Source organism: Equus caballus, chromosome 1 (assembly GCF_041296265.1).
Source record: "Equus caballus isolate H_3958 breed thoroughbred chromosome 1, TB-T2T, whole genome shotgun sequence".
Classification (NCBI taxonomy): domain Eukaryota; kingdom Metazoa; phylum Chordata; class Mammalia; order Perissodactyla; family Equidae; genus Equus; species Equus caballus.
The window spans coordinates 130,247,368-130,274,689 of record NC_091684.1 but is presented as its reverse complement, the minus strand read 5'-3'; the positions used below and the strand labels follow the sequence as shown (position 1 = coordinate 130,274,689).

The 27,322-nt window shown below is 36.6% G+C and overlaps 2 protein-coding genes across 51 annotated transcripts in view; both read left to right on the top strand.

Moving 5' to 3' along the window:
- The window catches only part of SCAPER (S-phase cyclin A associated protein in the ER), a 521,075-nt gene that overhangs the window by 138,426 nt on the left and 355,327 nt on the right, over positions 1–27,322 (top strand). For 38 of the 50 annotated variants that reach the window (XR_011438966.1, XR_011439156.1, XR_011439026.1 and 35 more), the window contains 1 exon segment: positions 15,332–15,492. Coding sequence is in view for 35 of the 50 variants with exons in the window: in XM_070267830.1 (XP_070123931.1) it covers positions 15,332–15,492 (161 nt within the window). In the remaining 15 variants the exon portion in view is untranslated. 50 annotated transcript variants of the gene reach the window in all.
- LOC102149093 (transmembrane emp24 domain-containing protein 2) lies at positions 6,541–14,936 on the top strand. The gene has a single exon (XM_070233050.1). The coding sequence runs from the start codon at positions 12,950–12,952 to the stop codon at positions 13,553–13,555; it is 606 nt and encodes a 201-aa protein (XP_070089151.1). The 5' UTR covers positions 6,541–12,949; the 3' UTR covers positions 13,556–14,936.

Here is a 27,322-nt window from a genome sequence, read left to right as displayed (position 1 = left end):
GGTGCGTATATATTTATAAGTGTTATGTCATCTTGCTCAAGTGTCCCTTTTATCATTATAAACTGCCCCTCTTTGTCTTTCTTTATCTGTTTTGCTTTGAAGTCTACTTTGTCTGATATAAGTATGGCGACACCTGCTTTCTTATGTTCATTATTAGCTTGGACTATCATCTTTCATCCCTTCACTCTGAGTCTCTGTTTGTCTTATGGGCTGAGGTGTGTTTCCTGGAGGCAGCATATTGTTGGGTCTTGTTCTTTAATCCATCCTGCCACTCTGTGTCTTTTGATTGGAGAGTTCAGTCTGTTTACATTTAGAGTCATTATTGAAATGTTGGGGCCTAACGCTGCCATTTTATCACTTGTTTTCTGGTTCTTTTGCATTTCCTTTGTTTCTCCTCCCCTGATTTTTGGACTACTAATTGAGGTAGGTAGATTTCTATATTGTTTTTTTTCTTATTTGTAATTTGTATCTTTATTCTTCTTATTTATTTACTGATTACCTAGTGGTTTGTATAAAACATCTCATTGATGAGATAGTACATTTTCTGATAGCCTCTTATTTCCTGAGATTAAGACGTTCCATCCCTCTCTTCTTCCCCTTCTAGGTTGTTATTGTCAGATTTTTTTTTTTTCTTTTCTTTCTTCTTGTGTTGTGAGTTTGTGGTTAAAATGACAAGATTATATTTATTCTTGGTGTTTCTGTTCCTTTTATCTTTAATGTTATACTTAACTTTTGCTAACCTGTTCTGATGGAGAGCTGCAACTTTCTGGTCTTGTCTTTCTCCTTATCTCCTTTCCTCTGAGATTTGTAGCCTCTTTCCTTTTTTTGATTTTTCAGGTATGAGGGTCTTCCTGAGCATTTCTTGTAGAGGAGGTCTTATGGCAATGAACTCCCTTAACTTTTGTTTATCTGGGAAGGTTTTTATTTCTCCATCATATTTGAAGGATATTTTTGCTGGGTAGAGTATTCTTGGCTGAAAGTTTTTGTCCTTTAGAGTTTTTTTTTTTTTTTTTTATTAATGTTATGATAGATTACAACCTTGTGAGATTTCAGTTGTACATTTTTGTTAGTCATGTTGTGGGTACACCACTTCCCCCTCCGTACCCTCCCCCCACCCCCCCTTTTCCCTGGTAACCACCAATCAGATCTCCTTCTCAATATACTAATTTCCACCTATGAGTGGAGTCATATAGAGTTCGTCTTTCTCTGACTGACTTATTTCGCTTAACATAATGCCCTCGAGGTCCATCCACATTGTTGTGAATGGGCCAATTTCGTCTTTTTTTATGGCTGAGTAGTATTCCATTGTGTATATATACCACATCTTCTTTATCCAATCATTAGTTTCTGGGCATGTAGGCTGGTTCCACGTCTTGGCTATTGTAAATAATGCTGCAATGAACATAGGGGTGCAACGGACTCTTGAGATATCTGATATCAGGTTCTTAGGATAGATACCCAGTAATGGGATGGCTGGGTCATAGGGTATTTCTATTTTTAACTTTTTGAGAAATCTCCATACTGTTTTCCATAGTGGCTGTACCAGTTTGCATTCCCACCAACAGTGTATGAGGGTTCCTCTTTCTCCACAACCTCTCCAACATTTGTCGTTCTTGGTTTTGGATGTTTTTGCCAATCTAACGGGGGTAAGGTGATATCTTAGTGTAGTTTTGATTTGCATTTCCCTGATGATTAGCGATGATGAACATCTTTTCATGTGTCTATTGGCCATATTCATATCTTCTTTTGAGAAATGTCTGTTCATGTCCTCTGCCCATTTTTTGATCGGGTTGTTTGTTTTTTTGTTGTTAAGCCGTGTGAGTTCTTTGTATATTATGGAGATTAACCCTTTGTCGGATAAGTGGCTTGTAAATATTTTTTCCCAATTAGTGAGCTGTTTTTTTGTTTCAATCCTGTTTTCCCTTGCCTTGAAGAAGCTCTTTAGTCTGATGAAGTCCCATTTGTTTATTCTTTCTATTGTTTCCCTCAACTGAGGAGTTACAGTGTCCGAAAAGATTCTTTTGAAACTGATGTCAAAGAGTGTACTGCCTATATTCTCTTCCAAAAGACTTATTGTCTCAGGCCTAATCTTTAGGTCTTTGATCCATTTTGAGTTTATTTTGGTGTGTGGTGAAAAAGAATGGTCAATTTTCAATCTTTTGCATGTGGCTGTCCAGTTTTCCCAGCACCATTTGTTGAAGAGACTTTCTTTTCTCCATTGTAGGCCCTCTGCTCCTTTGTCGAAGATTAGCTGTCCATAGATGTGTGGTTTTATCTCTGGGCTTTCAATTCTGTTCCATTGATCTGTGGACCTGTTTTTGTACCAGTACCATGCTGTTTTGATCACTGTAGCTTTGTAGTATGTTTTGAAATCGGGGATTGTGATTCCGCCGGCTTTGTTTTTCTTGCTCAGGATTGCTTTAGCAATTCGCGGTCTTTTGTTGCCCCATATGAATTTTAGGATTGTTTGTTCAATTTCTGTGAAGAATGTTCTTGGGATTCTGATTGGGATAGCATTGAATCTGTATATTGCTTTAGGTAGTGTGGACATTTTAACTATGTTTATTCTTCCAATCCATGTGCAAGGGATGTCTTTCCATCTCTTTATGTCATCGCCTATTTCTTTCAAGAGAGTCTTGTAGTTTTCATTGTATAGATCCTTCACTTCCTTGGTTAAGTTTATCCCAAGGTATTTTATTCTTTTCGTTGCGATTGTGAATGGGATAGAGTTCTTGAGTTCTTTTTCTGTTAGTTTATTGTTAGTGTATAGAAATGCTACTGATTTATGCACGTTAATTTTATACCCTGCTACTTTGCTGTAGTTGTTGATTATTTCTAATAGTTTTTCTGTGGATTCTTTGGGGTTTTCTATGTATAAGATCATGTCGTCTGCAAACAACGAGAGTTTTACTTCTTCGTTACCTATTTGGATTCCTTTTATTTCTTTTTCCTGCCGAATTGCTCTGGCCAGCACCTCCAGAACTATGTTGAATAGGAGTGGTGAAAGTGGGCACCCTTGTCTTGTTCCTGTCCTCAGAGGGATGGCTTTCAGCTTTTGTCCATTGAGTATGATGTTGGCTGTGGGTCTATCATATATGGCCTTTATTATGTTGAGGTACTTTCCTTCTATACCCATTTTACTGAGGGTTTTTATCATAAATGGGTGTTGGATCTTGTCGAATGCTTTCTCTGCATCTATTGAGATGATCATGTGGTTTTTGGTTTTCATTTTGTTAATGTAGTGTATCGCGTTGATTGACTTGCGGATGTTGAACCATCCCTGTGTCCCTGGTATAAATCCCACTTGATCATGGTGTATAATCTTTTTGATGTATTGCTGTAATCGGTTTGCCAAAATTTTGTTGAGGATTTTTGCATCTATGTTCATCAGTGATATCGGCCTGTAGTTCTCCTTCTTTGTGTTGTCCTTGTCAGGTTTGGGGATCAGAGTGATGTTGGCTTCATAGAATGTGTTAGGGAGTTCTCCATCTTTCTCAATTTTCTGGAACAGTTTGAGGAGAATAGGTATTAAGTCTTCTTTGAATGTTTGGTAGAATTCTCCAGAGAAGCCGTCTGGTCCTGGACTCTTGTTTTTGGGGAGGTTTTTGATTACCGTTTCTATTTCCTTACTTGTGATTGGTCTATTCAGATTCTCCATTTCTTCCTGATTCAGTTTGGGGAGATTGTAGGAGTCTAGGAATTTGTCCATTTCTTCCAGGTTGTTCAATTTGTTGGCATATAGTTTTTCATAGTATTCTCTTATGATCTCTTGTATTTCATTGGTATCTGTTGTGATTTCTCCTCTATCATTCCTGATTTTATTAATTTGCGATTTCTCTCTTCTTTTCTTGGTGAGTCTGGCTAGGGGTTTGTCAATTTTGTTAATTCTTTCGAAGAACCAACTCTTTGTTTCATTGATCCTTTCTATTGTCTTTTTTGTTTCAATATCGTTTATTTCTGCTCTTATTTTTATTATTTCCCTCCTTCTACTGACTCTGGGCCTTGTTTGTTCTTCTTTTTCTAGTTCTGTTAGGTGTCGTTTGAGGTTGCTTACGTGAGCTTTTTCTTGTTTAGTGAGGTGAGCCTGTATTGCGATGAATTTCCCTCTTAGGACTGCTTTTGCTGCATCCCAAATGATTTGGTATGTCGTGTTCTCATTTTCATTTGTCTCCAGATAATATTTGATTTCTTCTTTAATTTCTTCAATGATCCATTGTTTGTTGAGAAGCGTGTTGTTTAGTCTCCACATTTTTGCACCTTTCTCTGCTTTTTTCTTGTAGTTGATTTCTAGTTTAATAGCGTTATGATCAGAAAAGATGCTTGATATTATTTCAACTCTCTTGTATTTATTGATGTTTGCTTTGGTTCCCAAAATATGGTCAATCCTTGAGAATGTTCCATGTGCACTTGAGAAGAATGTGTAACCTGCTGTTTTTGGATGAAGTGTTCTATATATATCTATTAAGTCCATCTGGTCTAATTTTTCATTTAATTCTATTATTTCCTTGTTGATTTTCTGTCTGGATGTTCTGTCCATTGGTGTTAATGGTGTGTTGAGGTCCCCTACTATTATTGTATTGTTGTTGATGTCTTCTTTTAGTTCTGTTAAGAGTTGCTTTACAAATTTTGGTGCTCCTGTGTTGGGTGCGTATATATTTATAAGTGTTATGTCTTCTTGGTGGAGAGTCCCTTTTATCATTATATACTGTCCCTCTTTGTCTTTCTTTATCTGTTTTGCTTTGAAATCTACCTTGTCTGATATTAGTATAGCGACACCTGCTTTCTTTTGTTCATTATTAGCTTGGAGTATTGTTCTCCATCCCTTCACTCTGAGTCTGTGTTTGTCTTTGGGGCTGAGGTGTGTTTCCTGGAGGCAGCATATTGTTGGATCTTGTTCTTTGATCCATCCTGCCACTCTGTGTCTTTTGATTGGGGAGTTCAATCCGTTTACATTTAGAGTGATTATTGAGACGTGGGGGCCTACCACTACCATTTTGTGTCTTGTTTTCCGGTTTTCTTCAGTTTCCTTTGTTTCTCGTCCCATGGTTTAATCTGTTCTGATGTAGAGCTGCTACTCTCTGTTGTTGTCCTTCTACTTATCTCCTCTGCTCTTGGTTTTGTAGCCCCTTTCCTTTTTTGGATTTTTCAGGAATGAGGGTTTTCCTGAGGATTTCCTGAAGAGGAGGTTTTGTGGCAATGAACTCCCTTAATTTTTGTTTATCTGGGAAAGTTTTTATTTCTCCATCGTATTTGAAGGATATTTTCGCTGGGTAGAGAATTCTCGGCTGTAGGTTTTTGTCCTTCAGATTTTTGAATATATCATTCCACTCTCTTCTAGCCTGTAAAGTTTCTGCTGAGAAATCTGCTGATAGCCTGATGGGGGTTCCTTTGTAGGTTAGTTTCTTTTGCCTGGCTGTCCTTAATATTTTCTCCTTGTCGTTGACTTTTGCTAGCTTCACTACTATATGCCGTGGAGTTGGTCTTCTTGCATTGATAAAGTTTGGAGATCTATTGGCTTCTGTCACCTGAAGATCCATCTCCCTCACCAGATTTGGGAAGTTCTCAGCCATTATTTCTTTGAATAGGTTTTCTGCCCCTTTCTCCTTCTCTTCTCCCTCTGGTATACCTATAATCCTTACGTTGCATCTCCTAATTGTGTCTGATAATTCTCGGAGAGTTTCTTCATTTCTTTTAAGTCTTGCTTCTCTCTCCTCCTCTGCCTGCAACAATTCTATATTGCCATCTTCCAAATTGCTAATTCTTTCCTCCATATTATCGGCCCTACTGTTCAGAGCATCTAGATTTTTCTTAATCTCCTCTATTGTGTTCTTCATTTCCAGTATTTCTGTTTGGTTCTTCTTTATCGTATCAAACTCTTTTGTGACATAGCTCCTGAACTCGTTGAGTTGTCGGTCAGAATTCTCTCTTAACTCAGTGAGTATTTTAATGATGGCTGTTTTGAAGTCATCATCATTTAGGTTATATATCTCATTTTCTTTGGGATTGTTTTCTGTGTATTTGTTACTTTCTTTCTGTTCTTGTCCTTTAGAGTTTTGAATATATTATTCCACTCTCTTCTAGCCTGTAAGGTATCTGCTGAGAAATCTGCTGACAGCTTTATGGTAGTTCCTTTGTAGGTTATTTTCTTCTGTCTTGCTGCCCTTAGTATTTTCTCTTTGTCATTGATTTTTGCAAATTTCACTACTATATGCCTTGGAGTTGGTCTTTTAACATTGAGAAAGTTTGGAGATCTATTCGCTTCTGTCACATTGAGTTCCATCTCTCTCCCCAGGTTTGGAAAGTTCTCAGCCATTATTTCTTTGAACAGTCATTCTGCCCCCTTCTCCTCCTCTTCTCCCTCTGGGATGCCTATAATCCTTATGTTGCATCTCCTAATTGAGTTGGCTAATTCTCGGAGAGTTTCTTCATTTCTTTTTAGTCTTAGTTCTCTCTCCTCCTCTATCTGCAGCATTTCTATATTCCCATCCTCCAAATTGCTAATTCTGTCCTCCACATTATCAACCCTACTATTCCTAGAGCCCAGATTTTTCTTAATGTCCTCCATTGTGTTCATCTCCAGTATTTCTGATTGCTTCTTCTTTATGGTATCAAGCTCTTTTGTGACATAACTCCTGAACTCCTTCAGTTGTCTATCTGTATTCTCTTTTAACTTGTTGAGTTTTTTAATGATGGCTGTTTTGAATTCCTTGTCATTTAGGTTGCAGAGTTCATTATCTTTGGGATTGTTTTCTGGGTATTTGTCATTTTCCTTCTGTTCTGGAGATTTAATATATTTTTTCATATTGCTTGATGGTGTGGATTTGTGCCTCCACATAGAGATAGAGTTTAGTTACTGCTTCCACTTGCTTCTACTGGAGTGTGTGTGGGGTACTGTTTATTAATCTCCACTGACCAGGATTCCTGTCAGCTGTTGCTGCCTGGACCTGGGTCCGTCCTCATAGTCACAGTGCTCCTGTGGGGTTCCTTGTCAGCTGTGGGGACAATCGCAAGGGGGCCTCCAGTTGCTGGTGCCTAGTATCGCAGACCACCTAGACGCACTCCCTCCTTAGGGTCTGTAGTGGTGTTATCGGCTTTCCCAGTGGCCGGGAGCAGGATCACCTATATTCACAGCTCTGTCACTGTCAGGGCCCGCAATATCTCATTTGTCCACTATGGGCCACAGCAGAGCTATGGGTATCTACTGCAGTCTGTGGTTAGCTCACCCAGCTTTGCTACTCCTGCCTCAGGGTCTTCCAGCCTTGTAATTGCCGGGCGTGGCCTGTCCACTAATGCTGCCCAGAGGCCTTTGCTGTTGCTGTTCTGGGACTGTGGATTTTCCCCCTGGACCACAGAGCAGGGCGGCTGGGACTCCAACACGCCCCCGCCCTTGCACACAGTCACACTGGGTGTCCCTTACCCCCTCTGGGACACAGCCGAAGTCCATGAGTCAGAGGCGGCTGACGGGCTGCTGCCCTGTCCAGGATCCTCCTCTCCCGGAGCCTCCCAGCATTCTGAATGCTGGGTGGGGCCTCTCCACTAATGGCGAGTAGAGGCTTTCCCTTCCACTGGTTCAGGACCGTGGATTTTCCCCCTGGGCTTAGGGGCAATCGTCGAGGTTTTAGGTAGGGCTGTAGTCACCTGCTTCCATCGTTGCTCCGCCGATACCCACACATGCCCACCCTTTGTGCATGGCGTTGCTGTGAGCGTGTCTGCTGGAAGAAAGTCACTTGCAGGTACTAGGCTGTCCAGGGGTCGTGGGTTGGAGAGTTTTCACCTGTCTCCACTCCTCCCGGGGGGAACTCCATCTGCCTTCCGACGTATAGCAGCACAGGTCTCTTGGGTGTCCTGAGATGCTGTGTGGATAGCCTTTGTTGACCGATGAATGTCCAATTAGTTGTAGATTTGAAGTGGGAGAGACAAAGAAAACTGCTCACGCCACCATTTTGCTTGTACGTTATTTCTTGACGATCACCACGTAAGTGCTCCCTTTCACCCCTATGCTCTGCTCACCCCCCTCTTCCCCTGGTAACCACTGAACTGTTTTCTTTGTCCCAGTACTTGTTTATATTCCACATATGAGTGAAATCATCTGGTGTTTGTTTTTCTCAGACTGGCTTATTTAGATTAGCATAATTCCCTCTAGGTCCTTCCATGTTATTGCAAATGGCATGGTTGTGTCTTTTTTTATGGCTGAGTAGTATTTCATTGTATATATATACCGCGTCTTCTTTATCCAGTCATCTGTTAATGGGCACTTGCATTGCTTCCATGTCTTGGCTATTGTGAATAGTGCTGCACTGAAAATAGGGGTGCATATGTTACTTTGGATTGTGGATTTCAAGTTGTTTGGGTACATACCCAGTAGTGGGATAGCTGGGTCATATGGTAGTTCTATTTTTAGCTTTTTGAGGAATCTCCATACTGTTTTGAATAGTGGCTGCACCAGCTTGCATTGGCACCAGCAGTGTATGAGGGTTCCCTTTTCTCCACACCCTCTCCAACATTTGTTATTTTTAGTCTTAGTGATTATAGCCATTTTAACAGGTGTCAGGTGGTATCTTAGTGTAGTTTTGATTTGCATTTCCCTGGTGATTAGTGATTTGAACATCTTTTCATGTGTTTTTTGGCCATCTGTATATCTTCTTTGGAAAAATGTCTGTTCATCTCCTCTGCCCAGTATTTGATTGGGTTGTTTGCTTTCTTATTGTTCAGTTGTGTGAGTTCCTTATATGTTATGGAGATTAACCCTCGTCAGATATATGATTTGCAAATATTTTCTCCCAGTTGGTGAGTTGTCTCTTTGTTTTGATCCCAGTTTCTTATGCATTGCAGAAGCTCTTCAGTCTGATGAATTCCCTCTTGTTTATTTCGTCTTTTGTTTCCCTTGTCTGAGAAAAAATACTATTTGAAAAGATCCTTTTTAGTTCGATGTCAAAGAGTGTACTGCCAATATTATCTTACAGGAGTTTTATAGTTTCAAGACGTATCTTCAAGTCTTTGATCCATTTTGAGTTAATTTTTGTGTATGTTGTGAAATAGTGATCTACCTTCATTCTTTTGCATGTGACTGTCCAATTTTCTGAACACCATTTATTGAAGAGACTATCTTTTCTCCATTGTATGGTCTTGGCACCATTGTCGAAGATTAGCTGAGTGTAGATGTGTGGTTTTATTTCTGGGCTCTCAGTTCTGTTCTATTCATCTGGGTGCCTTTGTACCAGTACCATGCCATTTTGGTCACTATGGCTTTTAATACATTTTGAAGTCAGGGATTGTGATACCTCCAGCTTTGTTCTTTTTTCTCAGGATTGCCTTGGCAATTTGGGGTCTTTGATTGCCCCATATGAATTTTAGCATTCTTTACTCTATTTCTGTGAAGAATGTCTTTGGGATTCTGATAGGGATTGCACTGAATCTGTAGATTGCTTTGGGTAGTATGGACATTTTAACTGTGCTTATTCTTCCAATCCATAAGAAAGGAATCTTGTTCCATCTGTTTAAGTCATTATCAGTTTCTCTAGGTAATGTCTTACAGTTTTCATTGTATAAGTCCTTCACCTCCTTGATTAAATTTATTCCTAGGTACTTTATTTTTATAGTTGTGATTGCAAATGGAATTATATTCTTGAGTTCTCTTTCTGTAAGTTTGTTATTGAAGTGTAGAAAAGCAACTGATTTTTGTAAGTTGACTCTGTACCCTGCAACTTTACTGTAGTTGTTAATTATTTCTATTAGTTTTCCAATCGATTTTTTGGGGTTTTCTATTATAAGATCTTGTTGTCTGCAAACAGCGAGAGTTTCACTTCTTCCCTCCTTATTTGTTTTCCTTTTATTCCTTTCTCTTGTCTAATTGCTCTGGCCAAAACCTCCAGTACTATGTTGAATAAGAGTGGTGATAGTGGGCATCCTTTTCTTGTTCCTGTTCTCAGGGGGATGGCGCTCAGTTTTTCCCTGTTGAGTATGATGTTAGCTGTGGGTTTGTCATATATAACCTTTATTATAGTGAGATAATTTCCTTCTATCCCCATTTTGTTCAGAGTTTGTATCATAAATGGCTGTTGGATCTTGTCAAATGCTTTCTCTGCATCTAAAGAGATGATCATATGGTTTTTATTCCTCAATTTGTTGGTGTGGTGTATCATGTTGATTGATTTGCAGATGTTGAACCATCCCTGTGTCCCTGGTATGAATCCCACTTGATCGTGACGTATGAGACTTTTGATGTATTGCTGAATTCGAGTTGCCAAAATTTTGTTGAGAATTTTTGCATCTATATTCATCAGCAATATTGACCTGTAGTTCTCCTTTTTTCTGCTTCTTTTTCCTTGTCAGGCTTTGGTATCAGAGTGATGTTGGCCTCGTAGAATGTGTTAGGAAGTATTCCATCCTCCCTAATTTTTTGGAATAGCTTGAAAAGGATAAGTATTAAATCTTCTCTGAAAGTTTGGTAGAATTCCCCAACAAAGCCATCTGGTCCTGGGGTTTTATTCTTTGGGATGCTTTTGATTGCTATTTCAATCTCTTTCCTTGTGATTGGTCTGTTCAGATTGTCTGCTTCTTCTTGACTCAGCTTTGGGAGATTGTAAGAGTCTGAGAATTTATCCATTTCCTCTAGGTTATCCATTTTGTTGGCATACAGTTTTTTGTAGTATTCTCTTAGAATCTGTTGTATTTCTGTTCAGTCTGTTGTTATTTCTCCACTTTCATTTCTGATTTTGTTTATCTGAGCTTTCTCTCTTTTTTTCTTTAAGTCTGGCTAGGGGCTTGTCAATTTTATTTATCTTCTCAAAGAACCACCTCTTTGTTTCATTGATCTTTACTGCTGCCTTTTTGTTTCAATAGCATTCATTTCTGCTCTGATTTTTATTATTTCTCTCCTTCTGCTGAATTTGGGCTTTGTGCTTCTTTTTCTGATCTAGTTAGTTGTAATTTGAGATTACCTATTTGGGATTTTTCTTGTTTCTTAAGGTGAGCCTGTATTGTGATGAATTGCCCTCTTAGTACAGCTTTTACCACATCCCATATGAGTTGGTATGGCATGTTATCATTTTCATTTGTCTCCAGATATTTTTTGATTTCTTCTTTGATTTCATGCAAATCATGCAATGATCCATTGCTTGTTCAATAGCATATTTTTCAGTCTCTACATCTTTGTCTCTTTCTCAGCTTTTTTCATGTAATTAATTTGTAGCTTTACAGATTATGATTAGAGAAGATGCTTGTTATTACTTCAATTTTTTTAAATTTATAGATGCTTGCCTTGTTTCCCAACATGTGGTCTAACCTTGAGAATGTTCTCTGTGCACTTGAGAAGAATGTGTATTCTGCTGTTTTTGAATGGAGTTTTCTATATATGTCTATTAAATCCACCTGTTTTAGATTTTTGTTTAATTCCACTTTTTCCTTGTTGATTTTCTGTGTGGATGATGTGTCCAATGATGTGAGTGGGGTGTTGAGGTCCCCTACTATTATTGTGTTATTTTTAATATCTTCTTTTAAGTTTGTTAATAGTTGCTTTATGAACTTTGGTGCTCCTTTCACCTTGATGTAGTGTCCCTTTGACCATTTTATATTGCCCCTCTTTGTCTCTCTTTACCTGCCTTATGTTGAAATCTACTTTGTCTGATATATGTATTGTGATACCTGCTTTCTTTGTTTGCCATTAGCTTGGTATCGTCTTGCACTCCTTCACTCTGAGCCTGTGTTTGTCATTGGAGCTGAGATGTGTTTCCTGGAGGCAACAAATTGTTGGATCTTGTTCTTTAATTCACCTTGCCACTCTGTGTCTTCTTATTGGAGAGTTCAGTCCGTTTACATTGAGGGTGATTATTGATGTATGAGGGCTTAATGCTGTCATTATATCACTCTTTTTCTGGCTTTCCTGCATTTCCTTTGTTTCTCGTCCTGTGTGTTTTGGTCTACCCTTTGAATTAGGCAGTTTTTTATTCCGTGTTTCGTTTTTTCCTTATTTGTTTTTTTTGTCTCTTTTTTGCTTTTTAGTTTAGTGGCTACCCTGAAGTTTGTATTCAAAATCTCGTGTATAACATAGTCCATTTTCTCATGGCGTCTTATTTCCTTAGTGTAAAGTGATTCAGTCCCTTTCCTCCTTCCCTCCTCAGTTATTTTTCGCAAATATTATTCCAACTTGTGTTGTGAATTTGTGAAACATATTTCTTTTAGTATGCTGAAAAATTGGCTACCTTTAGTATATCTACTCACTTCAGCTCTTACTCATTGAGTTCAGTGCTTACTCATAATATGTAGTTAGTTACCAAACTTGTTTATTCAAGTTGTCTTAATTATTTTAATTCATAATTTACGTATTAATTAAATCAGTGAAGTAGGTGTGCAAAGAGAGTCATTGTTTCTTTGAAAACTATAGCAAGATTTTGGAAAGCTTCGATAAAGGTGAACTATCGAAGTTTTGCTGTAAAATGAGGAGTGGATAGGACAATGGTGAAAGATTGGAGAAAATGTTATTAAACTTGAGGAGGATTCTGCCCTTAGATTGTTTAATAGGTGTCTCTAAATTCTCACTGCATTTTAAAGAAACCAAAACTGGACATTGTCACTGAGATATCACACTTGTGGTCCTTGTAAGAAATGTACATGGGGCCAGGCTCATGGCATAGTGGTTAAGTTTGGCTCACTTTGCTTTGGCAGTCCATGTTTGTGGGTTTATGTTCTGGGTGCAGACATACACCACTCATCAGCCATGCTGTGGTCGCATCCCACCTATAAAGTGGAGGAAGATTGGCACAGCTGTTAGCTCAGGGCTAATCTTCCTCAAGCAGAAAAAAAAAAGAGGAAGATTGGCAACACATGTTAGTTAAGGGCTAATTTTCCTTAGCAAGAAAAAAATGTACACAAAAAGCCAATTTTAGGTGGCGGCGGTGGCGGCAGCTCTGGAGGCCGCAGTCCTGGTCGTGGCTTCGGCCCCAGCCCCACCATGATGACGCTCGCTGAGCTGCTGGTGCTCCTGGCTGCCCTCCTGGCCACGGCCTCTGGCTACTTCGTCAGCATTGACACACATGCCGAGGAGTGCTTCTTTGAGCGGGTCACCTCGGGCCCCAAGATGGGCCTCATCTTCGAGGTGGCTGAGGGTGGCTTCCTGGACATCAATGTGGAGATTACAGGGCCTGACAATAAAGGAATTTATAAAGGAGACTGGGAGTCTAGTGGGAAATACACCTTTGCTGCTCACATGGACGGAACATATAAGTTTTGTTTTAGTAATAGGATGTCCACCATGACTCCAAAGATAGTGATGTTCTCCATTGATATTGGGGAGGCCCCGCAAGGACAAGACATGGAAACAGAAGCTCACCAGAACAAGCTAGAAGAAATGATTATTGAGCTAGCAGTGGCGATGACAGCTGTAAAGCATGAACAGGAGTACATGGATGTTCGAGAGCGAATACACAGAGCAATCAACAACAACACGAACAGCAGAGTGGTCCTCTGGTCCTTCTTCGAAGCCCTGGTTCTCATTGCCATGACGTTGGGGCAGATCTACTACCTGAAGAGGTTCTTTGAAGTCCACATGGTGGTTTAAAAGCCTCTTCATGATGCTCTCAAACTCATAATTAACTCACTGTTTACCAGACATCTTGGTCATAATAATGTCATGAGTTTCTACGTTTTTATTTTCTGAACTGTACATTCACAGCTTATGTTTCTTTGTGATTAATAGCTATTGGGAGAAAACCCTTTTTAGGAAAGTTATAGTGAAAATTTGACGTTTGATTGGCATAATTTCTTACATGAATTCTGCCTCCAGTGTACAGGCCCTTCTGGAACTCAAACACTGTAAGTGAAATATAGGTGTATAGTCCTTATTATATCTTCCTTTTCTTTTGTTTTTGTAATAAGAGGCAGTTTGTTCAGGATAGTATACCAATAGTACTTTACTAAAATAATTGCATCCTTTGGACCCTTATTAAGTCATTAAAAATTCATTTTGTTGAGTCCTTATGAGAAACAACAGTCTGAATCTTGATTTTCTCCCCAGCCTGATGGCAGAGCTCTGTGACTTTGGAGTATGCTACCAGATTGGTACTTTTATATGTCATTTTTGCTTTGAGGATAAGACTTAACCCAACAACATTTTTCCCCGTAAATTTTTACTTTGAACCTTTGGACTCAATCACCTCCACTTAAATTGGTGACACGAGCAGCTAATAACTGTTTTGGGTTTCTGCCTAACCTTGTAAAAAGTTTATTAAAGCCAGTTCTCTGGGTGTTTCAGCAAATGGTAGCTCTTTTCCTTTCTGTGCTGGCACGTTGCTTTCTCTGCTCTTGGCACGTAGGAGCTATGCATTCACACAATTGGGAAAATCTGAATTTCTGATGCCAAAGGGTTAAAGCCTCTTGGATATGATTGCAGTGATATACAGCCACTATTTTATTTTTGATCAGTGGCATTTTGGCCACTAAGGTTTAATTAGGGTACTGAACATCACTGTCCGTACTAGGGTTTTTGTTTTTCGGCACATGTGAATTGTGTTTTGTATAAAACAAAATGACTTTTTCTTGGTCTCTGATGATGGGTTTAAAATTAAAAGAGCATCTGGTTTTGGTGTAGGGATGATCCAGGATTATGTTGTGACTGGTGTGTATATTAGTTACTTGGACATTTCTTTTGGATCTTTGCAAGGGGAAAACTACAAGTAACGAGTTTTATATAATTAATTTAAATTTTTACAGGTTTTCATGTTCAGGATAAACAATTTTTCAACCTTAGGTGAAAATACTTGGCAACAGTTTAAGGTCACTGTTACCTTAGGACAACTGTTGCATGCCAATGTGTGTGTGCGTGTGAAAACACTTCAAAATTGAATTAGCAGATGTAGATTTAAAATTGGTTGTGTATCTAATCTGCCCCAGGTTCAGTAAATAAACAATTCTTTTTAAAAACAAAAACCAAAAAAAAAAAGAAAAAGCCGATTTTAGTAGTGTCTGTATCAGTAGATTGGTAAATTAATGCACATTTCTGTTATTAAAAAATGTTTTAAATGAAAATAAGTTTGATATATATGCATACTTTTTAAGGTTACCCATTTAACTGAAATTTTCTTTTAAACTGAACTCAGATTTTCTATATTATCCTGGTTTCCATATAATATGTTATAGTATGTTAAATTAATGAAGTATTAGACCAAGATAAGTTTATGAATATATTTGCCTTAAATTGCTGTAATAGTATGTTACTCTGGAAATGTGGATACAGACACACCCACACACAGTTTACTTAAAATTTAAATATATTAATTAAATATTTAATGTTTTAACTTACATATTTGCTTTATTAATGCAGTCATTTTCTCCATAGGAGTTCGCCTGGCACAGGGGCTGCACCCCGTCTGGCTCCTACAGGTGTCAGTTGGGCTGACAAGGTAAAGGCTCATCATACAGGCTCTACTGCTTCTTTAGATGTAGCGCCTGCCCAATCTTGCCCACCAATGCCAGTGCAGAAGACTTCCCGCAAAAATGGCAAGTGACTTTGAATCAACTCTTTTATGTAGTAGACAGGTGGATGTATGTGGAGATATTTATTTTATTTGCAATTGGTGCTAACTTTATATGTTTGTCTTTATTCATCATTTAAGTGATACTAATTTACCTTAGTTAAAATAATAAAATAATCTTTAAAATTGTACAAAAGCTATGGAGCTCATTTTAGTCTCAAGTTTGCTCTCTGTAAACTTTAAGGAGAATGATTTCATTTGTCAGTTCATTTATAAGATCCTTTATAACCCTTTTGACTTAAAGTAGAAAAAAATAGGCTAGTCCATCCTCTAGGCAGTATACAGTTTTAAGTAGCATGTCACTACTTCATTTCATTAATATTGGGATATTATTTTGGTACTAAATAATATTCTTTGTTTATCTTTGCTCACACATCTGTTTTCTTTACCATCAGAATAATTAACAGGAACAAATAAATAGAATGGCTATTATTCTGAGGCCCCACCTGGAATGTATCCCTTAAGAATTTCCTTCATAAAATGTTTTTATATAGAAGTTTAGAGTGGATTTTTTTATACATGTATAGAGGCTTGGATTTTAGGATGATAGTAATAATAAATTTGTGTTATGAGTTAAGGAACAACTTAAGAATACTACTTCCTTCTTTCTTCAATGAAAGGTCCCTTTGAAGTTTTTTGGTTCAGAAAAAAATGTTTTATTGGACATAACAAAGGTATTGCCAACTTCACGTTATGGATTTTTTTTCCCTCTTGGTCTTAGTAAGTTGCATTGGCTTATTTCAAGTAATATTCCTTACTTTTACCCAGTAAGTTGCCCTTGGTTTCTCTATACAGACTGAGTAGTAGAAAATTGAGAATAGGTATTTTCTCTTAGGAAAAGGTAGGAAAATGTGGAATCATAAAGCTTAGTTTCTGTATCTTGAAAGGGTCTGAGAAATGTATTAAAAATCAAAATGGCAAAAAATTTAAAGGAGTCATAGTGTTAGCACATGTCATGGTTTTGTTTGAAGCAGTACTGTCAGGTTATTCATGAGTGTGACCCATTTGATTAAGATGAAATAATAGATCTTGATTATAACTAGGCTTAAAAATACCCTTGTTAATATATCAGGAAATTTTATTTTTGACCACTTTGGTCTTCAGTTTTGAGGTTTTGATGCACAGTGAATTATGGTATATATTTTAAGTAATTTATAGTAAAAGTAGCTATAGTACTGAAGCTTGTAATGATTCTATATTCTAATTCTATAATTTTGATTCTAATTAAATGCCATAAAAAGTGGTTTTTGTTAAAGTTAGCAGATTCACCACATGCATTTACTTTGCCCTTTCCCCAAACTCAACTAAAATGATATAAAAGGGTTTAAAAATAGGATTTAAGGAAGAAGAGACAGGAAAAGAGATAATGTGAACAAAGTTTTGGAAGTTGTGAAGCAGAAAGACTAGTGGTGACATTTGATTGAGCTAGCTGGATTCTAAGCTCAGAGAATGGGCAAAATTGTAAAGTAATGCAATTTGCTCCACAGAACTCCCCAAAGGGTCAGATATTGATGGGAGCAGGTATCTCTGAAAGTGAGGGTAAAGGGTAGGGCTTATATGTTAAAAGCATCCCGAATTCTCCCCAGCTCCCCTCAACTCCAAATAACAGAATGACTGTTTCCCTCACCCCGGCGGACTATTGGAGGTTTATTCTCTAGAGAAGGTAAAAAGATGGTATCTGACCTTGAGGGATACTAGGCACATTGGAAGATGGGAGTATTTTATTGAAAGCACGGAGATTAAATGAAAGACTGTCTATAAAGATGAGACGCCTCATCCTCACTTCCACTTCAAGCCCTGCTCTCTTACTGAACTGCCAGATTTCCAGGTCAAGAGAACCCACACCTACGGAAAATATCCAGATTTGATATAGATCATGAGATATTGGTCTTTGAGGCTGATACTGTAATTGGATGATTGTCTGATGGCCTTGAGAGACTTTGGCAATCCGAAGCCAGATTGCAGACTGTGGTAGATTGTATGCAAAGATGGGTGCCAACTATGGTTTTATATATTCATTTATATAAATGAATTCCTTTTTTAAAAAAAATGTTTATTTTTTTAAGAAACTATTTCTTTCATAATATTATTGATAATTCAATCTATCCTTTTATTCATTTTTTGGAAATTTTTAAAATTCCTCCCATCCCTGGGCATGTATGCCATTCTCACCATCAAGTGGTAGAGTCTGTTTCTCCTCGCTTTGAATCTTTGGTTGGACCTGTGACTTGATATGATCAATAGAATGTTACAAGAGTGATGTTCAGTAAGTTCCCAGCCTAGCCCATAATAGGCCTTGAAGCTTCCATTTTCTCCTTGTTGGAAGCCAGCTGCCATGTAAAGAAGCCCAGGATAGGCCACAGACCTTGTGAAGAGAAAGGGCCACAAGAAGGAGAACCTAGCTGTCTCAGCCAACAGTGCCAAGGCTCAAGCATGTGGTGAAGCCATCAGGAACATTCTGCTGACACCCTAGCTGACACCATGTGGAGATGCCATGAGTCCCATCACTGAGCACTCCTCAGATTCCTGACTCAAATAATTGCATGGAAATAACATGGTTAGTGTTTTAAGATGCTAAGTTTTGGCTTGTTATATAAAAATAGATAATAAGAATATCCACTATTTGAATAACATGGGTTATAGAAAGAGGGAGAAAGGAAAGGAGGAAATCACAGAAGAGATAATTAAAGGAAATTTCCTTTAACAGAAGGATATAAGTTTGTAGACAGAAAGGGCTCATTAATGTTTAATTAATGGATGAAAATAGAGTTGACACCAAAACATGGTGTGAAAGTTGTGAATAGTTCAGATGAGGAGAGGCTCTAAATAATTAGAGAAAATAATCAGTGTATATACAAATGACCAAGTATTAGAATGACATCTGCTTTTGCCAGACTATCACTAGAGGCCACAATAAAATTGAGCAATGTCTTCAAAATTCTAAAGGAAAATAATTTTTAATCTAAAATTCTATTTCCCAAAAAAATAAAAAAATTCTGTCTAGCCAAATTATCCACTAAATGTGAGAGTAGATTAAAGATATTTTCAAATATGCAAGATCTCAAAAAGTTTTTTACCTTCTTGGACTCAATCACTACTGGAGAGGACCAGCATGGAAGAGAGGCAAAGGTAATAATTCTATGGTGGTGTTTCCAGGATGACAGCTGTGTAATGGGTCTAGAGAGCAACCAATCCAGACTTTTTGGTCACAGTGCTCTGGAAGAGAGGAATCCAGGAAGATGAATGAAATTCTTAAAACATCTATTGTGTTTACTCTTATTAAGAAGAGATTTAAAATTTAGGAAAGTTAATTCTAAGTATAGTAAAATATAGCCAATTCTAGTGGTCTAGTGGTTAAGATTTGGCACTCTCACCGCTGTAGTCTGGGTTCATTTCCTGGTCAGGGAATGACACCACCCATATGTGACTTGTCACACTGTGGCAGCTGCATGTTGCTGTGATGCTGAAAGCTATGCAACTGGTATTTCAAATACCAGCAGGGTCACCCATGGTAGACAGGTTTTAGCTGAGCTTCCAGACTAAGACAGACTAGGAATAAGGACCTTTCCACCCACTTCTGAAAAACTTCGCCATGAAAACCCTATGGATAGCAGCACAGCATTGTCTGATACAGTGCCAGAAGGTGAGTGATGGTGCAAAAAGATCAGCTGGGGTTCCGCTGTGCTGTGCACAGGGTTTCTGGGAGTCGAAATTGACTCAATGACGCTAACAATAACAGTGGAAAATATTGAGGCTAAATCATGGAGAGAAAAGTGATGGAAAAATGCAGGGAAGGGTATAAGAGGCACATCTGTAAATGGAGTCTGTGAAGGGGTGGAGTGAATGGTGCAAAAGCAACATTTGAAGAGATAATCATTGAGAATTTCCCCAAACTGTCAAAAGGCATCGAGTCTCATATTCAAGAAGCACTATAAACTCCAAGCAGGAAATATACAAAATAAATCTCATTTAGCTGCAATATAATAAAAATACTAAAAATCAAAGAAAGAAAATCCTTACAAGTACAGGAATACCTTGTATTCTTGCGCTTTGTAGATACTGCATTCTTTACAAGACCCTTCACCAGCAAAAAGATTGTGACTCACTGAAGACTCAGATGATGGTTAGCATTTTTTTTAGCAATAAAGTATTTTTTAGTTAAGGTATGTATATTGTTTTTTTGGACGTAATGCTATTGCATACTTAGTAGACTACAGCATAGTGTAAACATAACTTTTAAATGTATTGCGAAACTAAAAATTCATGTGACTTGCTTTATTGTAGTGTTCACTTTTTTGCGGTGGTCTGGAACCAAAACCACAATATCTCTGAAGTATGCTTGTAGTCAGAGCTAAAAAAAAAAAGACTATTTTCAAAGGAGCAAGAGTAAGCTGATAGTTGATGGAAGCCATATGACAGTGGAATGACATCTTTAAGGTGCTGAAAGAAAATAACTGACAAGGTAGAATTCTATATCCAGCAGAAATGTCCTTCAAAAGCAAAGGTGAAATAAAGACCATTCCAGACAAAAATTGAGAGAATTTGCAGTCAGCAGACCTACACTAAAAGAAATACTGCAGAGTTTTTCAGGTGGAAGGAAAATGATCCCAGATGGAAACCCAGAAATACATGAAGGAATGAAGAACACCAGAAGGAGTAAAGATATGCATAACATTAAATGTCTTTTGACCGTGAAACATAATGTCTTGTAGAGCTTTCGATATACGTAGAATGAAAATTTGTAACAGTAGTCTAAAAGACAGGAGAGGAATAAGAGGAGTTTCTATTTCCTAGGGTCCTGGCATTGTCTGGGAAGTTACAAAAGTAGTAGACGTTTGTATTTGTATTAGACGTTTAAGTCAATGATTTATGTTATAAACTGAAGAAAACCACAAGGATGAGTAAAAGAATGTTCAACTAATAACCTTTTCAATTAATGCAAAAGAAAGCAAGACAGGAGAGAAAAGAAACATAAAATATATGAGACAAATGAGAAACAAACTATAAGATGGTAGAAGTAAATGCAGATATATCAATTCCTACATTAAATGTAATTAGTCTGAATATTAAAATTTAAAAACAAAGATTATAAGACTGCATTAAAAATAAAGCCCAACTATGTTCTGCTTACAAGAGATACACCTTCAATATGAAGACATAGAAAAATCAAAAGAAAATATGGGAAAAGATGTACTATGCATTTCTATTCAAATCAAAGCAGGTGTTGCTCTAATACCAGGCAAAAAAGACAAAGTAGCAAAGAAACATTTTAAAGAGAGATCTGTTCATTATTAATGGATCACTTCAAGAGAGAGGTAAAGTAATTCTAAGTGTATATGTATGTAACAAGTGTTGTGTCTAACAAGTAATGTTTATTCTTGCCCATTCTTTTTTCTTTGGATGCTTCAATCTGGAAACTGTTTCCTGATGTGTATTCTAGTCCACTACTTCTCTGTTCTGTATGTCTGATGTATATTTTCTTGAGTATGTTAATGATAGCTGTTTGAAAAAGTCCATGTCTGAAAAGTAAAATATCTGAACTACCTGTGGGTTTGTTACTTTAAAAACATTTTTGAGGGATTTTCAGTTATTTGACCCTGTTTTTTTTAGTGTGCCTCATAATTAATTGAGTGTTTAACGTGGTGTATTAAAAAAATTATAGAGGCTTCTTCTACAAATATATATATTTTTTTCCTGGCAAGAAGATAGAGAACAGGCAGATCACCTTAATCCAGTCAGGGTTTGGTTTGAGGTTTTATTAAAGGTGATGTGTTTCAGTTTTGTCCTTATTCGTTTTGGGTTCTCCACTGAAAACCTAGGGTGTTTGCCAAGGCCACTACATTCCTGAATTCCTACTTTTGTTTCCTCAGGACTGTACAGTTACTAAAATGTCTGCTTAGCTCATTAGCGTCTCAGCTGCTGCTTTCTGCAGGGTGTCCTGGAGTCTTGCCTTGTGTATGCAAAGCTTAGCAGTTGTCAGACTTTTTAAGGGAAGATTGAATGCAGATTTTTTGGCTCACTTACCTGCAGTTACTCCAAGATCTTTGCTCCTGAAGTCCCAGTTGCTTTAGACTCATTGAACTCCAGTATCTGTCTCAGCTAGACAGGATTACTGGTTTCTGCTAGGACTCACTTACCCTGGACTGTGAATTGCAAATGTCTTCAGAGGAAATTCTAGGGTGAATGTTGATCTCATGTTGTCCTTCCCTTTTCTTGGGAATTGTAGTTCCCCAATTCTTGCTTATATTGGTTGCTTTCCAGTGCCTTTAAACAGTTCATTTATAGAGTTTGTGTAGCTCTTATAGTTGTTTTTGGCAGAAAGAGGGTTAATTTTGATATAGGCTACTTGGTCATGGCAATAACTGCCAGTCCGAATATATATTCAAGCATACATGAAAGATTTAACAGAACTGACACATACTGAGCCATTCAACAAGTTTCAACAAATTTCAGATGATTGAACATATTCTGTCTCTCTGAACACAGTGGAGTTGTTAGAAATCAAATGCAAAAAGATAGCCATACAATACTCAGATTTTTGGAGTTTCAGAATATGTTTCTGAATAATCCATGAGTCAGAGAAGAAATCACAATAACAATTAGAAAATGTGAATTGAATGAAAATGAACATTTAAAATCTTACAGGATTAAGGTAAAGCTATGCTTTGAGGAAAATTTCTAGTCTCAATTGCACATATTAGAAAAGAAGAAAACCTAAAATCCACACTATTTGTCCATCTCAAGAAGTTAGAAATGAACAAGTTAAACCCAAGGGATGTAGAAGGAAAGAAAAGATATACATGAGAATAGAGAAAATCAACAAAGCCAAAAGGTGGTTTTACAAATAGACTAATAAATTGAACAGACTTGTAGTAATACTGATTACGAAAAAGAAGAGACAGGGCATAACATCAGAAATGGAATAGGGGTGTTGGTAGAGAGCCCACAGATATTAGAAAGATAATAGGAAGATATTATGAACGATATTGTACACTAAATTTAGAAACTAAGAAACTGACAGATTCCTTGAAAAACACAATGTAACAAAGCTTGCATAGCAAGAATTTAAAAAACTTGAAGTAACTTGTAAATATTTAAAAATATGGGAGGCCAGCCCTGTGGCGGAGTGGTTAAAATTCTTTGCACTCTGCTTTGGCGACCCGGGTGTGCAGACTCGGATCCCAGATGTAGACCTACTCCACTTATCAGCCATGCTGTGGAGGCATCCCATGTACAGAGTAGAGGAAGAGTGGCAAAGATGTTAGCTTAGGGCTAATCTTTCTCAAGCAAAAAGAAGAGGGCTGGCAATGGATGTTAGTTCAGGGCGAATCTTCCTCACCAAAAGAAAGGTGAGTCTATAATTAAACATTTTTTCACACAGAAAATTCCAGATTAATGTGGTTTGCCTGTGAATTTTTCTGAACATTTAAGGTAAAAATAAAATCAGTCTTAGAGAAACTCTTCCTGAGAATTAAAAAGTGGAGCTCATTTTATGAAGCTGATATAACCTTAAAATCAAAACCTAACAAGGATATTATAATAGAACATTTTCTCTTGAACATTGATGGTAAAGATCCTAAACAAAATATTAGTGAATTAAATACAGAGATAAATAAAAATGATAACAAATCACACCTGGGTTGGGATTATTTCAGAGCTTTTCATTATTGGTTTTATTTTAGTGCTGTTTCATTACTGACATTTGTAAAATTTAAAAAACTTTATAAGTTCTGGAATGTAAAAACTGTGATATGAAATGGAATTTTGAGTTTTGTGCACTTCTAAGATTATTCTAAGTATTCAGAAGCTCTGTGACAGTTTAATAGCATGATTTGCTGTTCACAAAAAACTTTCTTCGTTATGGGAATAATTTTTCAATATATTTTTTGCCGAAGATTCATTAAAAATGTAATTTGTCCGTAACTAATTTCTTAGTGTCCAAGAGACCCATGTTATAGTTTCTATTGGATATACTCCTCTTGACTTGCTTCTGCTATTTCAATTTTTTTTTTAATTACATGATAGTATTTGTGTTGGCCGTCTTAAGATTGGTTAATGGATTAGGTCCAAGTTTTAAACAATATTTCTTTCTATAGGAAAGCTTTCACAGAGGGATGTTTTTCTTTCCTTTAAAAAGTAAAGTTATTAATCATAGTACTCCTGAGGGTAAGCCAGTTAAATTAACTGAAAACTAAAATCTTTTGTTAAACTTAATTTCATAATTTAGTTGTTTTTTTCTTTTGGTATGTGTGGTTTTATAAAGTTGATTTTGTAATTTTTCTTTTTATTTATATATATATTAAAGGATAAAGCAATAATGTATAATATTATTATGTACTGAATGTTTAAAAAGTTTTAAACATGGGTGAAAATTGAACACAGACTGGATAGTATATTATTTAAGGTCTTATTATTAATTTTCTTGGTTGCCACAATGATATTGTTACATTAAAAAACATCCCTGTCTCTTAAAGACACACTGAATATTTACAGGAGAAGTGATATGATGTCTAGGATTTGCTTTAAAATATTTCAGAGAAAAAAACAGAGAAGAAGAAATAGATGAAATAAGAGAGACAGAATAATTGATAATTATTGAAGCTGGATGATTGGAATATGGGGTTCATAATACTGTTTTCTCTATATTGTGTATTTGAACATCTTCATAATAAAAAGTTAAAAGAAAATACAAAATGAACTTAAACATACTTTCCCCTGAGAGATTTCAAAGTCCATATCTGTGAAGTAAAAGATTATAGGCTCTGTCAAATCTTTATTTTAAAATATAATACACAATATATTAACATAGTCAGTGTTTTTTAAAAAATAGGATAATGAGTTACCAGTTATAAGAATGAGCATTTTGTAAGTATTTTTTTTCCCCTTGAAATCAAATTCATTCCTTTTAGTGCATCATGTGATGATATGGTCTGTGATACTCAGACAAAATGTCGTTTTCACAGTAATGTAGATTTTCAGTTTTTCAGAAATCAGCTTCTGAAATCAGCTTACTTTTTCCTATTAATTTTTTATACCAACTTTGTTCAGATACAATTTATATAGCATAAAATTCACTCATTTGAAGTATACAATTCATCTATTTTTAGTATATTCACAGATATGTACAGCTATAACCACAATTATAGAACATTTTCAACACCTCAAAAAGAAATCTCTTGGCAATGATTCTTTGGATTTGACACCAAAAACAAAGGCAACAAAAGCAAAAATAAGAGAAACTAAAAAGCTTCTTCACAGCAAAGGAAACCACCAACACAATGAAAAGGTAACCTACAGAATGGGAGAAAATAATTGTAAATCATATATTTCATTAGGGGTTAATACCAAAATATATAAACAACTCATTCAACTCAATAGCAAAAAACAATCCAATTAAAAAATGGGCAGAGGAACTGAATACACATTTTTCCAAAGAAGATATCCAGATGGCCCACAGGTAGATGAAAAGGTGCTCAACATCACTAATCATCAGGGAAATGCAGATCAAAACTACAATGAGATATCACCTCATACCTATTAGAATGGTTGTCATCGGAAAGACAAGATAACAAGTGTTGGTGAGGATGTAGGAAAAAGACAATCCTTGTGTACCATTGCTGGGAATGTAAATTGGTACAGCGACTATGGAAAACAGTGTGACTGTTTCTCAAAAAATTAAAATATAACTGCCATATGATCCAGCAATCCTACCTCTGGGTATATATCCAAAGGAAAGAAAATCTCTATCTCAAAGAGATAGCTGCACTGCTGTGTTCATTGCTGCACTATTTACAATAGCCAAGACATTGAAACAACCCAACCTAAGTATCTATCAACAGATGAATGGATAAAGAAAATGTGTGTGTATATATGTGTGTATACACCCCCCCCCATACAATGGTATATTATTCAACCATAAAAAAGGAAATCCTGCCATTTATGACAACATAGCTGGACCTTGAGGGCATTATGCTAAGTGAAATAAGTCAGACAGAGAAAGAAAAGTACCATATGGTCTCACTTATATGTCTAATCCTAAGGAAAAAAACGAACTCAGAGAATAGATTAGTTGTTGCTGGAGGTATGGGTTTAGGGTTTGGGAGAAATGGGTGAAGGTGGTTAAAGGTACAAACTCGCATTTATAAGATAAATAAGTTCTGCAGATATAATATATGGCACAGTGACTTTAGTTAATAACGTTTTATGTGTTTGAAAGTTGCTAAGAGAGTAGGTCTTAAAAGTTCTTATCACAAGAAAAAAATTTATAACTATGTGAGGTAGTGGATGTTACCTAACCTTACTCTGATAATCATTTTGCTGTATATACATATATCAAACATTATGTTGTACACCTTGAACTGATACAGTGGTATATGTCAATAATTTCCCAATAAAATTGGAAAGAAAAAAAAGAAATCTTATACCCTTTACTTAACACCCCTCTAGCCTCTCTTTCCTCCCCATCCCTTGTTAGTATGTAGTGTTATCACTATATTTTATTTTAACCATTCTGATAGGTATATAGTGATATCTCATTGTGGTTTTAATTTGCATTTCTGTAATGGCTAAATGATGTTAAACATCTTTTATGTGCTTATTTGTCATTTGTATATATTCTTCAGTGTAATGTTTGTTGATGTCTTTGCCCATTTTCTACTTGAATTGTTCGTAAATTACTGTTGAGTTTTGAGAGTTCTCTGCATACTCTAGACACTAGTCCTTTGTTGGATATTTTCTACCAGTCTGTTGTTTGTCTTTTCGTTCTCTTCAGAGAGTCTTTTGCAGTGGAAAACTTTTCAATTTAGGTAAGGTCCATGAAGTCTTCTCTTTATGGATCATACTTTTGGTGTCAAGTCTAAGAACTCATTGCCTAGCCATAGGTTCTTTCTAGCCATAGAAAGATTTTTTTCTTTTCCTGAAAGTTTTTTATAGTTTTACATCTTACATTTAAATCTGTGATCCACTTTGAGTTAATTTTTGGGTAAAGTGTGAGTTTTAGATAGAGGTTCACTTTTTTTGCCTAGGGATGTCCAGTTGCCCCACCACCATTTGTTGGAAATTCTCTCTTGAAATTTTGTCAAAAATTAGTTGGGCATGTTTGTATTGGTCTATTTCTGGATTTTGTATTCTATTTCACTGATCTGTATGTCTGTTGCTCCACTGCATTGTCTGGATTACTCTTGCTCTATGGTAAGCCTTAACATTGGGTACAGTGACTGCTTCCACTTAATTCTTCTCTTTAAAAATTGTATTGAGCTATTTTAGGTCATGTATCTTTCTATATGAATTTTAGAATAAGCTTGTCTGTGTCTAAAAAGTGTTGCTGGGATGTTGATAGAAATTACATTACAGGTGTTGATCGAGAATTAGCAACTTTACTATGCTGAATTTTCCAATCTATGAACATGGTATCTCTCTCCATTTATTTAGGTCTTCTGCTGTTTCTTTCATCAGCCAGTTTTATTTTCAGGATGCACGTTCTGTGCCTCTTTTGTTAGACTTATTACTAAATATTTCATTTTCTTTAGTGCAATTGTAAATTGCTTTTAATTTCAGTTTCCACATGTTTACTGTTAGTATATAGAAATGCAATGGATTATTGCATTCATGTTGTATCCTGCAACTTTACTGAATTCATGTAATAATTCTTGGAGTATTAATGTATATCTCTTGGGATTTTCTACATAATTAATCATGTCATCTGAAAATTTTATTTCTTCCTTTCCTGTCTGTATATATATATTTTTCTGTGCCTTTTTGCACTATCTAGAACTTCCAGTAACATGTTGAAGAAG